Source organism: Callionymus lyra, chromosome 7, assembly GCF_982586985.1.
Source record: "Callionymus lyra chromosome 7, fCalLyr1.hap1.1, whole genome shotgun sequence".
Lineage (NCBI taxonomy): Eukaryota > Metazoa > Chordata > Actinopteri > Syngnathiformes > Callionymidae > Callionymus > Callionymus lyra.
In genome coordinates this window covers 15,884,644-15,894,667 of record NC_141824.1, presented here as the reverse complement: position 1 = coordinate 15,894,667, position 10,024 = coordinate 15,884,644, and the positions used below count along the sequence as shown (strand labels likewise).

The following is a 10,024-nucleotide window of genomic DNA, read 5'->3' as shown; positions in this document are numbered from 1 at the left end:
AAACTCTGCAGCGAGAATTCTGACCTGCTCTAGTAGAAGAACTCACATTTCTCCGATCCTTAAAACTCTTCACTGGCTTCCAGTTTCTTTCAGGATCAACTTTAAAATTCTGGTTCTTACTTTCAGATCTATTCATGGTCAGACTCCTCCTAACATCACTGATCTGATCCAGACTTACACCCCAGCTCGGGCTCTGAGGTCTGTGGATCAGAATCTACTTATGGTTCCTGAACACGTTTCAGGACCAGAGGAGAGAAATCCTTCCAGGCTGTTGCTCCTAAGCTTTGGAACGATCTTCCTCTCCCTCTGTGTTTGATGATCTACTGACTCCTTCAAGAAATAACTCCTGTGTTTGTCTCTGTGTTATCTTGACCTTTAAAGTATATACTTTATTGAGTATTGTTTTGATTGTTTAAGCGCTTTGTGACCCTGGTCTGGAAAAGCGATATATAAATACAAATTACTTACTTACTTACTTGCACAACGCTGTAGAAACCGTTAAGGGTTGAAACAATTTAAAATACCACCATTAGGTTATTCATGTTAAAGTTTAAAGTAGTCAAATGTTAAACAAAGAGTGCACATGTTAAAAATAAAAATAATTATACTACAATAAAAATTATAATTAAAACAATAATAATACAAAGAAGATTGAAGTCGTTTATAATTTTTGTAACTGTTTCCAAACTGTAAAATGAAATGAACACATTGGAAACACAAAAACTGCACACACAATGTTTCAAAGCAAGTTGATTGTCACATTTATTTTGCCTCAACACAACAGACTTTTAATTCAACGTTAATTGTGATGGTCGACTTGTAATGAAGGCGTTATATACGGTAAACCGGGGTTGTTTCGGTACTTTACATGATCCTTATTATTATATTTATTAAAGAGTCTTTTGTTTCTGGTTCCGTCTCTTGAACTTCTGCCTCACCACAGCAAGAGTTGTGAAGAAGTTTCCCATGAACAGCACCAGAAAACACAGTCCACACATCAGAACCTGGAAGATGATCAAACGGAAATGAGTCTCTCAGCTTTTTCATTATTATTATTTTTTTCCTGAATTAAAACAATGAATGATTTTTACAAGAATTCGCAGCACCGGACAAGTAGAAATACAGAAAAATAACAAGGTGACGTAGGAACATTTGAGAAGTGTGGGAGAGCTGACCTGCCATTCTTTACACTCCTGTAGTTGAGCCATTCGGAAGAGAGACACACTATTGTAGAGCTGCCAAAACTTCAACAAAAAATACTCATTATTGATTCACGCTGATTATTCTCAAAATTCAAGAGTTTTTTTTAATTTTCATTAACCAGCTTTGAATAATGCAGGAGAACTACATTTTTTTTGTACTGACAAAACTCACATGGCCTAAAAAGAGGAAGGGCAGAAGAAACGTCAATCCTTTCCACATCCATGACTGGAATCCCTCTGAAAAAAGCGGAACGAAAGATTTGTGCAACGTAACGGTACAAATCGCAGATATGACTCTTTTTGTGTAAGTTTGAAAAAATCTATGTTATGACAAAGCGTTTTATCAGAAGTGTCTCCTTTTTTTTAATACAGGTTTTATTTGTATTATAAATAAATAAATCCTGGTTTTGCACGACTGTTCCAGGAATAACTGGATTCTCACCCACGGTTAGATCCATGTTGTGTCTCTCTCCCAGAGCTCTGAGTCTGTAGAGACATCCGCTCTGATAGTAGCACTGCAGACACTGAACAAAACCTGTGGGACACAGAAGTCAACACCTTTAAAAAAAAAAAAGGCTTCGAATGCTTAAACTTGAGCTTTTTTCCATCCTTACTTTGATATAAAGAGTAGGCAAGGAACTGGTTCCTGAAGATCTTGTACTGGTTGCCATCAGGCCTTTGGTTGAAGAGAGAGCACACATGAGGTGAGGTGAGTGAGGTTGAATGCTCCTCGACTCACCATGTCAGCATGACGCCGGACAGGAACGCAGAGATGTAGTGATGAAAGACCCACCATCCTTTAATTCTAGGGGAAGATATTTTTGCTCATTTTTAATATGTCTTAGTGAAGAAAAGATGAAGCGCCGAAGGTGTCTCACCTGGAGCCGTTAGTGATGAGGATGCTTTCTCTGACCGTTAATGTGCAGTAATACCAGACCAGCAGGAAGTTGAGAATGGCGTCCAGAAACCTTTAATATTCAAAGACAGGTCTTAAATAAATAGATTGAGACATATTCTGGGAACTATAATGCAACTATCTATCTATCTATCCATCCATCCATCCATCCATCCATCCATCCATCCATCCATCCATCCATCCATCCATCCATCCATCCATCCATCCATCCATCCATCCATCCTTCCATCCTTCCATCCATCCATCCATCCATCCATCCATCCATCCATCCATCCATCCATCCATCCATCCATCCATCCATCCATCCAACCAGTTTCCTTTAATTATTACATGTCTTGTTTAATGGTTAACAAGCTGCTGGATATACTTAAAAAAATGTATATTCAAAAAATATATATTTGAATATTCCTTTCTAGGGTTAATTCATATTTTTTCAGTTATATTATTTCGGTTCTATGGAAAACTTATAAAATGTTAACCAAATGTTCCTTCGCTTGGGAAAATAAACATACATGGCTGGAGGGCTTAGAGAGAGCATTTCATAACCTGTAGTTTGTTATATGTTGTACATAACTGTGTAACACATAAGATACTTTTTCCCTTCTATATATTCTTCAAATATTTCCCTTGAAACAAAGGAATATATATTGTTAATAGAGATTGTTTGAATATACAATAAAAAAAAATGGAAAAAAATCTTAATTATGGAGAGAAAATGCATTAATAATTATAAATAAATACAAATATAGGATAACATGTATAACAGTAATATGCATAATATTTTTGGAAAAGAATGGTTTTGAATTAGGTCGAACACTTTTACCTGTAGCTGACAAAAAAGTAGAAGACGAAGGAGAAGAACAGCAGGATGACTGTCAAGTGCAGCTTAAACTTCTCGTACTCATCCTTGTAGGCAAATCTGAGAGAAACAAATAATCATTTGGAGTCAAACAACAGAATTTTTTTTAAAATAAACAATAATTATCTTAGTAGTTTATTCATCAAAATTTAAATCGGACATTTTTGGCACTAGATGGCGCTGTTTCACTCGGGAAGACACCTCGTTTTTTTTATTAATGGCTACTATGTTTGTGACAGGTATTGTTGAATTAATTAATCAATTATATAATATTTCTAGTTGCTTTTATATAGCTCCCGTCTTACCTGATGGTGACGTGGGATATATTGTCTGTCAAATACATATCACCACATTTTGGTTACACTCTTTCTAACCCTTAACCTTGTTCTTTAACAAATGGTAAACAATGGATAGTTGTACTTACTTTGACTGTTTGCTGAGAAGTGTGACGTCAACATTCCCAAGAACAAGACTGAGATAAAGACTGCAACATAAAAAAAAAAAAGTCTTCTTTTTATTATTTCTAATGGTGATATTCCCAGCATTATCTGTGGTGTGAGAATCAGTAAGTTTTTTATTACCCATTTCTTTTAGGAAGAAAAGACTCCATTTCATTCAAGGAGTTTTCTTGTGTCCTGATTAATTGTTTCTTTTCCTCTAAGCTCTTTCCATCTTCAAACAATCCAACGTTCCTGCTTTGGAAAGAAAAATAAAATGAAAGAAATTAATGGTATGATTATTGCTGACTCTTCACAACTTTTTTGATTGTCGGTTTCTGCAGTGTCAGTTGGTCAGAATCTCCTTTGACCGGATCAATCATTTCTCAAGTCCGATAAATAACTTGTTTGTGTGTTCAGATGTTTACTTCTTCACGAGCTGCGACATCTCCTTGAGCCGTTTTCTCTGCTGTGAAATAGCCGACGAGCAACTCTGCTGGAGTTTGGAGATTTCATCGAGTTTCTGCAGGTACAGTTTGTGTGTCTCCTGGAAGACAGCAACAACATTGTTGTTTTTTATCATGAGAAATGTTGTGTAGATGTATTACCAACGCATTATCATATGTTAGAAGAATCCTGTTATAGTAGTTAAATAGTAAATCCATTTTGAAAAAAAAGTTGTCTTACCTGAGCTTGTTGATACTCCACCTCCAGACTTTTACAATCCTCAAGGACATTTTGTAAACCCTGCGACATGATTCAAACTAAACTCTTAACAATCTGTTGAAATTGCTTAAATAAAAAAAAAGACTGCATCGAGTCAAAGCCTCTAATCTTGAAGGTGCGTCTCTGTTTCGTGTCATTGCACATAGTTTATTGCAGAAAGTGAACTTTGACTGGTACAGATTATCTTTTATCTTCTAGAAAGAGCTCTGTGGGATTATCATCATGCAACGTTTTCTAACGCTGTCACAGTTCATTCCTCAAGGGCCACATTGAGGAATATATACATATATACATATATATAATAAGGCCCTGCTGAGGACAAACATAATAGTAGTATTTATTTATATTATTCATTGCTAGTATGTAAATGTGATTTGTTTAAGGGCTTTTGTGCTATGCTTTTGTCATTTTTGTGAGTATGTATTGCCTCTTAAAAATATTTAAGTTTATTTATTATTATTTAATTTTCTAAAATGTGGCCTCTGAGGAAATGTAACTGTCCACCACTCTTATACATGGTCCGGCTATTATAATGATGATTATATAAAACGTATTAATATAATAACAACAACAACAATAATAATAATAATAATAATAATAATAATAATAATAATAATAATAATAATAATAATAATAATAATAATAATAATAATAATAATAATAATAAAGTATACAATATACTGTATGTCCAGGAGATGGCGCTGTTGCACTGTTGATAATGAAATTACGCAGTAAAGAATTGCTGGCGAAATAGCTTATGGTAGCCGACGTAATATAAATATATATATAAATAAATAAATTATGGTGTACAAAGTGTCCTACAATCGTATAGGAAAAATTTTATTCGCTTATTTAAAAAAAAGTTTTTAAAAAATCGCGGTGGCAGCGCGTGACGTCATCACGCAGGAAGTACCCGGACCGAAATACACACGCCTGTGTTTTTGTTTGGAACAGCAGTACTACGTACATTTAATCGTTTGAAAAACGACACTTTTAGGGGAATTTGGGGGGTTATGGTGACTTCAATGAATTGTTGAAACGAGACAATTTTGGACGGAGGTAAGATGAGTAAGCGAGTTAGCTAGCAATAGCATAATAATAATAATATCACCTCCACCTGTCATTGTAAAGACACTGTTTTTTGCTCAGGTACATAAAACGTACAACAGATCGTGGTGTTAAAAGTTTAGTGTAATGAAGATCGCGTTCATGCTTTTCGTTGATCATTCATTTATGGATTCGTCAATGAACAAGTTCATTTCTCCATTTGAGTTTGAAACATGGGTTAAAACACACGTGCAGGGGAAATATTTTTCCTTCTTATTATTGTGTTGGCAACTAGAAATTGGACTGGAAACACATTTTCTTCCTGATAATATTTTAAAGTTTTAAAAAGTTTGTTGTACACTCTTTATTTTCATGAATTACTGAACCATTTATATCTGTCTCTCTATCGCCTCATGATAGTCATGTAAACTTTGACATCTATTACCGTACGATCAGAATGATTTGATGACTTTGTTTTTCCTAGCTCCATGAAACATGTGTGCCGCCGTCTACGTCCTGTCGACAGTGACTGGTTATGTCCTCACATCAGCCCTGCTGCTCAAATGTCCCACCCTCCTTCACCGCAAGAAGAAAGAGACGTTTCGAAGCAGACATATTTCCCATCGAGGAGGTGAGACACATCCGACCCTTTTGCCCTTTTTTCAATCAGTTTTATTGCTTATTTATTTCTTCACTTTAATTCATATACTTATATATACAATATATTTCTTCAAGTGTTTTTCTAGCCCACTTTAGCTTCCTGTAGAAAAATAAAAAATCATTTTTCTTTCTTCTTGGGTCACCAGGCGCCGGTGAAAACCTGGAAAACACCATGTCAGCTTTCAAACAGTGAGTGCAAACTGTCTTATTGGATTTTGAGTTTGATCATGACTGACGTTCATTATCGTCTCTCTGTTGCAGCGCCGTGTCTCTCGGCACAGACATGCTGGAACTGGACTGTCACCTGACGAAAGACGAGCAGGTGGTGGTGTCACATGACCCACACCTGGCGAGGGCGACCGGGATCGATGCTCACATCTCTGACTTGGCCTTTGCTGTGTGTAAACGTTCATTTTCGTTTCATGCAAGAATCATCTCTGTCGTTTTACACCAACTTTGAATGTATTGAAAACCACTTATTGATGATCTTACTAATATTCTTAATGATAATTGTTCAATCCTGTATAGATTTGAATCAGAAAACTTTCATTGCTACACAACAGTGGAATTTGTTGTGGTTGCATTACAGAAGATAATCATTTAATAATAGGAATTAAATATTTAATGATGTAATAGGAATTAATATCGTCTGTATTGCTGTTTGCTAATTGGAAAAACAATTTCCAGAAGGAGACCTCCTGAGGGATCAATAAAGTTCAATCTATCTATCTATCTATCTAAATAAAAAGAGATTAATGAATTAAAACACAATACAAAATAAAAGAAGAGACATTGCCATAATAATATCATTTAAATAATTAATTAATAATAATAATTAAATCATAAAATGAAAGATAATACATTTAATTATTACTTTTTTAAATTATTCTAATAGTAATTATTACTCATATCAAGTAAGTAAGTACAACACAAGTTGTGAAAAAATGTAGATAGAATAAAAGTGATATGGGTGATAATAAAAATCAGAAAGAGAAATTATAACGATAATAATAATATAAAAAATATAGATAAAACCACAAAAACAAGCTCGCCTACAAGAGTATTTTGATTCATTTATTAACTAAACAGATCCCAGATTCAGGTGCTTGTTTCTGATTAGTAATATTGACAGAGGATCACCTTGACCTTTAGGGCACATCACTCACGCTGACAGCTTGTTGTTTACAACAATCAAACTGACCCTACAGTGACCCTTCTTACTGTGACCTTTCCAGGAGCTCCCCCCATACCTCTGCAAGCTGGGTGTTACGTTTCAGAGAGGTGAGTATGAGGAGGTCATATCTGCACCTGAACCTTTGTGGAGCTCGGTTTGTTTAGATTCAGAAGATGCAGAACCAGCTGGATCTTATTCTGACCTTGTCTTGCACAGAATGCTTCTGCGAGGGGGCCCAGAACGAGCGCATCCCTCTCCTCAAGGACGTTTTTGACGCCTTCCCCAACACGCCCATCAATATTGACATCAAGGCCAATGACGACAAACTCATCAAGAAGGTCAGCAGTGTCTCACACTCTGTCTCCGAAAACCTCCGATATCTGACTTGTGTTTTCAAATGAGTTCATTGAGTTTTGAATTACTTCTCCAGGATGTTGAATTTATAGTTGGGTTTTACCTTCTTATATAAACAAATAGTCCTGCGGTCTCCATAGCTAGTGTTACACCTGCACTTCTTTTACCTGCCACTGTGTGTCACTGCAGGGCGACCTTATGTGTTTCCGCTTTATCTGTATATTTTTCAATATTTTTATTTACTTTATGCAAAATGCAGACTGACAAAATGTATATAAATCCTCCCAGCTGCCCCTGGTCCATGTTCCATTGATATCAAACATTTTCAAGCGTTTTAAATGTTTTAACATCTTTCAGGTGTCTGAGCTGGTGGTGAAGTACGACAGAGAACACCTGACGGTTTGGGGTAACGCCAGTAACAAGATTATCAAGAAGTGTTACAAAGAGGTAAGAATGCTCGCAACCTCATCTGTGTAGAAATGTTCCCTCACTCAGTTTGAAGGTAGACTATGAAGCGTATCAATGCGATTGTCGTCCTTGTAGAACCCACGGGTTCCGCTGCTCTTCAGCCTCCCCAGAGTCCTGCAGCTGGTCTGCCTCTTCTACACTGGACTTCTGCCGTTCGTTCCTCTCAAAGAGCAGTTTTTGGAGATCCCCATGCCCTCCATCGTTACCAAGCAAGTACACCTTTTTCCATATCCTCTAAGTGCCAAGTTTCTGGCTTCTTCTTTCATGGCTACTTAGATGATCGATAAAGAGGGAAAGAAACTGCCTCCTGATAGAAGCTGAGATCTTGATGACATCAGCTGAAATCTTTATTCCTTCTACCATAAATGCCATAAAAGCTGAGTCACTCTCAGAATACTCGACCACACAGGCGGTTAAAACCTCAGTGAAAAAATCTTTATCATGGATTTTATCCTCTATTAATGTTCATATTAAAGTCCTCCTTGATTCCTTCAGTTCTTTTTGGGCTTAATGTCGAGTCTGCTTAAAAACTGAATTCTCTCTCTGGAAAAACTGTTTAAACTTCAATAATAAGATTAAATATAGGATCAGAATCCTAACAACCCTGTCTGGCACCCTGAGTAGCTGGGACCCGTTAGAGGAATGGAAAAAAACATAATAAATGAATGTTTCTTTCATATGAGATGATTCCTGGGAGGTATTAATGAAAAAAATCTTTTTTTCAAATATTATAGGAATAAATGACCAAAAAATATATATGTTTTACTTAAACCATGAGCATAAACGTAGGCACACCATGAAATAATACATTTATTTTATCTGCGCTATAATGTCATATCAAAGACACTGACAATCTTTGAGGCAAGGTTGATGTGAATGGACAGATAAAGGTCATCAAGTATCACCATTTATAATAAGAACGGTTTAATAACTTGCACAAAAAGTGGAAAAAAAGGATAATTTTGATTTAATGTTCAATCATATCATCCACAGACTGAGGCATCCAAACAGTTTAACAAGGAGTCAACGCTTCATCACCTACTTGGCAGACACGTGAGTGGATTCTTATTCTTTGTCTTGATCGTGTCACATAAGGATGATTTCAGCTCCTGAACTGGAGTGGAGCAGCGACACACACTGATGGACGTCTGAGTAAAAACTGTGTTGTTTCTTCCCTGCAGCTTGTTAATGAGGAAGACCTTGTTCAACCACCTGACGGCCAGAGGAATACAGGTAAATATTGACCAATATTGAGAAATGCAGCCGACGTCCAGAGGCATGAAAATGCATTTAAGGCAATATTGTGATTCATCACCAACGCATCCAATGTCCAAAAAGGGGGGAAAAGATCAGAAAAACACATTGTTTTATTGATGTTTATATATAATTTTCTTCTATTAAGGCTGTGTCATAGTCCAAGAAACAGGTTTTCATGTGGTCTCATGAATAAATGATTCCCCTCTTAGGAGCACTGATGTAATCACACTCCTAGAACCTTTTAGTGGTTTATCAGCTAATTCTCGATAGTGACTTGTTGAAGAGTCTCTGGGTCCGCTCAGGTGGTTTTCAAGCGTGATCATGCGCTCACCTGCTCCCTCCTCTGGTCTCAGGTCTACATCTGGGTGCTCAACGACGAGGAGGACTTCCAGAGGGCGTTCGATTTAGGAGCCACGGGAGTTATGACAGATTTTCCCACCCGGCTCAAGGACTTCATGGACCGGAACGGCATTTCTAAGCCCTAGTGACCTGCCAGAATCCAGCCCCACACACACACACACACAACACTGATTATCCCTCGGTGTAACCGACCCACCAAAGCCAACCAACTCCCCTCTGCTGTGTGAGCGAGGCGACAGAGGAAGTGGCAGCCCACAGGAACCAGTCGGTCTGCTGCCTTAGATGGCCTGTGAAAGTTGTTCTAAAGTGTTTCTGAGGATTAACCACTGTTTTATTACCGTCTCAAATGTCTACTTTTATGTTGACTATCATTTTGTACGACCATCGTGGAAAGCACATTACATAATCATTACACAATGATTGTCAATACCTGTGTGTCATCATACCACACCGGCAGTTTTGTGTGTACATTGTCTTTATATTCTTCAGAGATTGTTGTTGAAATCATTAATAAAATAATTTAAAAATACTTTTTTTTTCTGTATTTTGTAGTGCAAAGTGTGT

The 10,024-nt window shown here is 36.8% G+C and overlaps 2 protein-coding genes across 2 annotated transcripts; one reads left to right on the top strand and one right to left on the bottom strand.

Annotated features, from left to right (window-relative positions):
- Positions 1 to 797: 797 nt before the first annotated feature.
- On the bottom strand, positions 798 to 4,170 carry tmem120ab (transmembrane protein 120Ab). Its single transcript, XM_087795491.1, has 12 exons — positions 4,102 to 4,170; positions 3,843 to 3,961; positions 3,559 to 3,672; positions 3,402 to 3,461; positions 2,942 to 3,037; positions 2,081 to 2,170; positions 1,942 to 2,007; positions 1,817 to 1,878; positions 1,645 to 1,737; positions 1,375 to 1,439; positions 1,176 to 1,244; positions 798 to 1,004 (listed from the first exon to the last, which is right to left on the bottom strand). The coding sequence occupies exons 1-12, from the start codon at positions 4,168 to 4,170 to the stop codon at positions 891 to 893; spliced, it is 1,017 nt and encodes a 338-aa protein (XP_087651617.1). The 3' UTR covers positions 798 to 890.
- Positions 4,171 to 5,061: 891 nt separating this feature from the next.
- On the top strand, positions 5,062 to 9,966 carry gdpd1 (glycerophosphodiester phosphodiesterase domain containing 1). The gene is made up of 11 exons (XM_087795484.1): positions 5,062 to 5,199; positions 5,672 to 5,818; positions 5,994 to 6,036; positions 6,109 to 6,244; positions 7,083 to 7,128; positions 7,238 to 7,359; positions 7,733 to 7,822; positions 7,919 to 8,052; positions 8,837 to 8,896; positions 9,025 to 9,076; positions 9,454 to 9,966. Exons 2-11 carry the CDS (start codon positions 5,683 to 5,685, stop codon positions 9,583 to 9,585), a joined length of 951 nt encoding a protein of 316 aa, XP_087651610.1. The 5' UTR covers positions 5,062 to 5,199; positions 5,672 to 5,682; the 3' UTR covers positions 9,586 to 9,966.
- The last annotated feature ends 58 nt before the right edge of the window (positions 9,967 to 10,024 follow it).

Excerpts from the sequence above, each read along its gene's own strand:
- tmem120ab (XM_087795491.1), bottom strand. The coding sequence starts at position 4,170 with ATGTCGCAGGGTTTACAAAATGTCCTTGAGGATTGTAAAAGTCTGGAG. Across the intron at positions 1,879-1,941 it reads TCCGGCGTCATGCTGACATG|GCCTGATGGCAACCAGTACA; the intron begins GTGAGTCGAGGA and ends CTTCAACCAAAG. Across the intron at positions 1,245-1,374 it reads CCTTCCTCTTTTTAGGCCAT|TTTTGGCAGCTCTACAATAG; the intron begins GTGAGTTTTGTC and ends TTTTTGTTGAAG.
- gdpd1 (XM_087795484.1), top strand. The coding sequence starts at position 5,683 with ATGTGTGCCGCCGTCTACGTCCTGTCGACAGTGACTGGTTATGTCCTC. Across the intron at positions 7,360-7,732 it reads ACGACAAACTCATCAAGAAG|GTGTCTGAGCTGGTGGTGAA; the intron begins GTCAGCAGTGTC and ends AACATCTTTCAG. Across the intron at positions 7,823-7,918 it reads TCAAGAAGTGTTACAAAGAG|AACCCACGGGTTCCGCTGCT; the intron begins GTAAGAATGCTC and ends TCGTCCTTGTAG.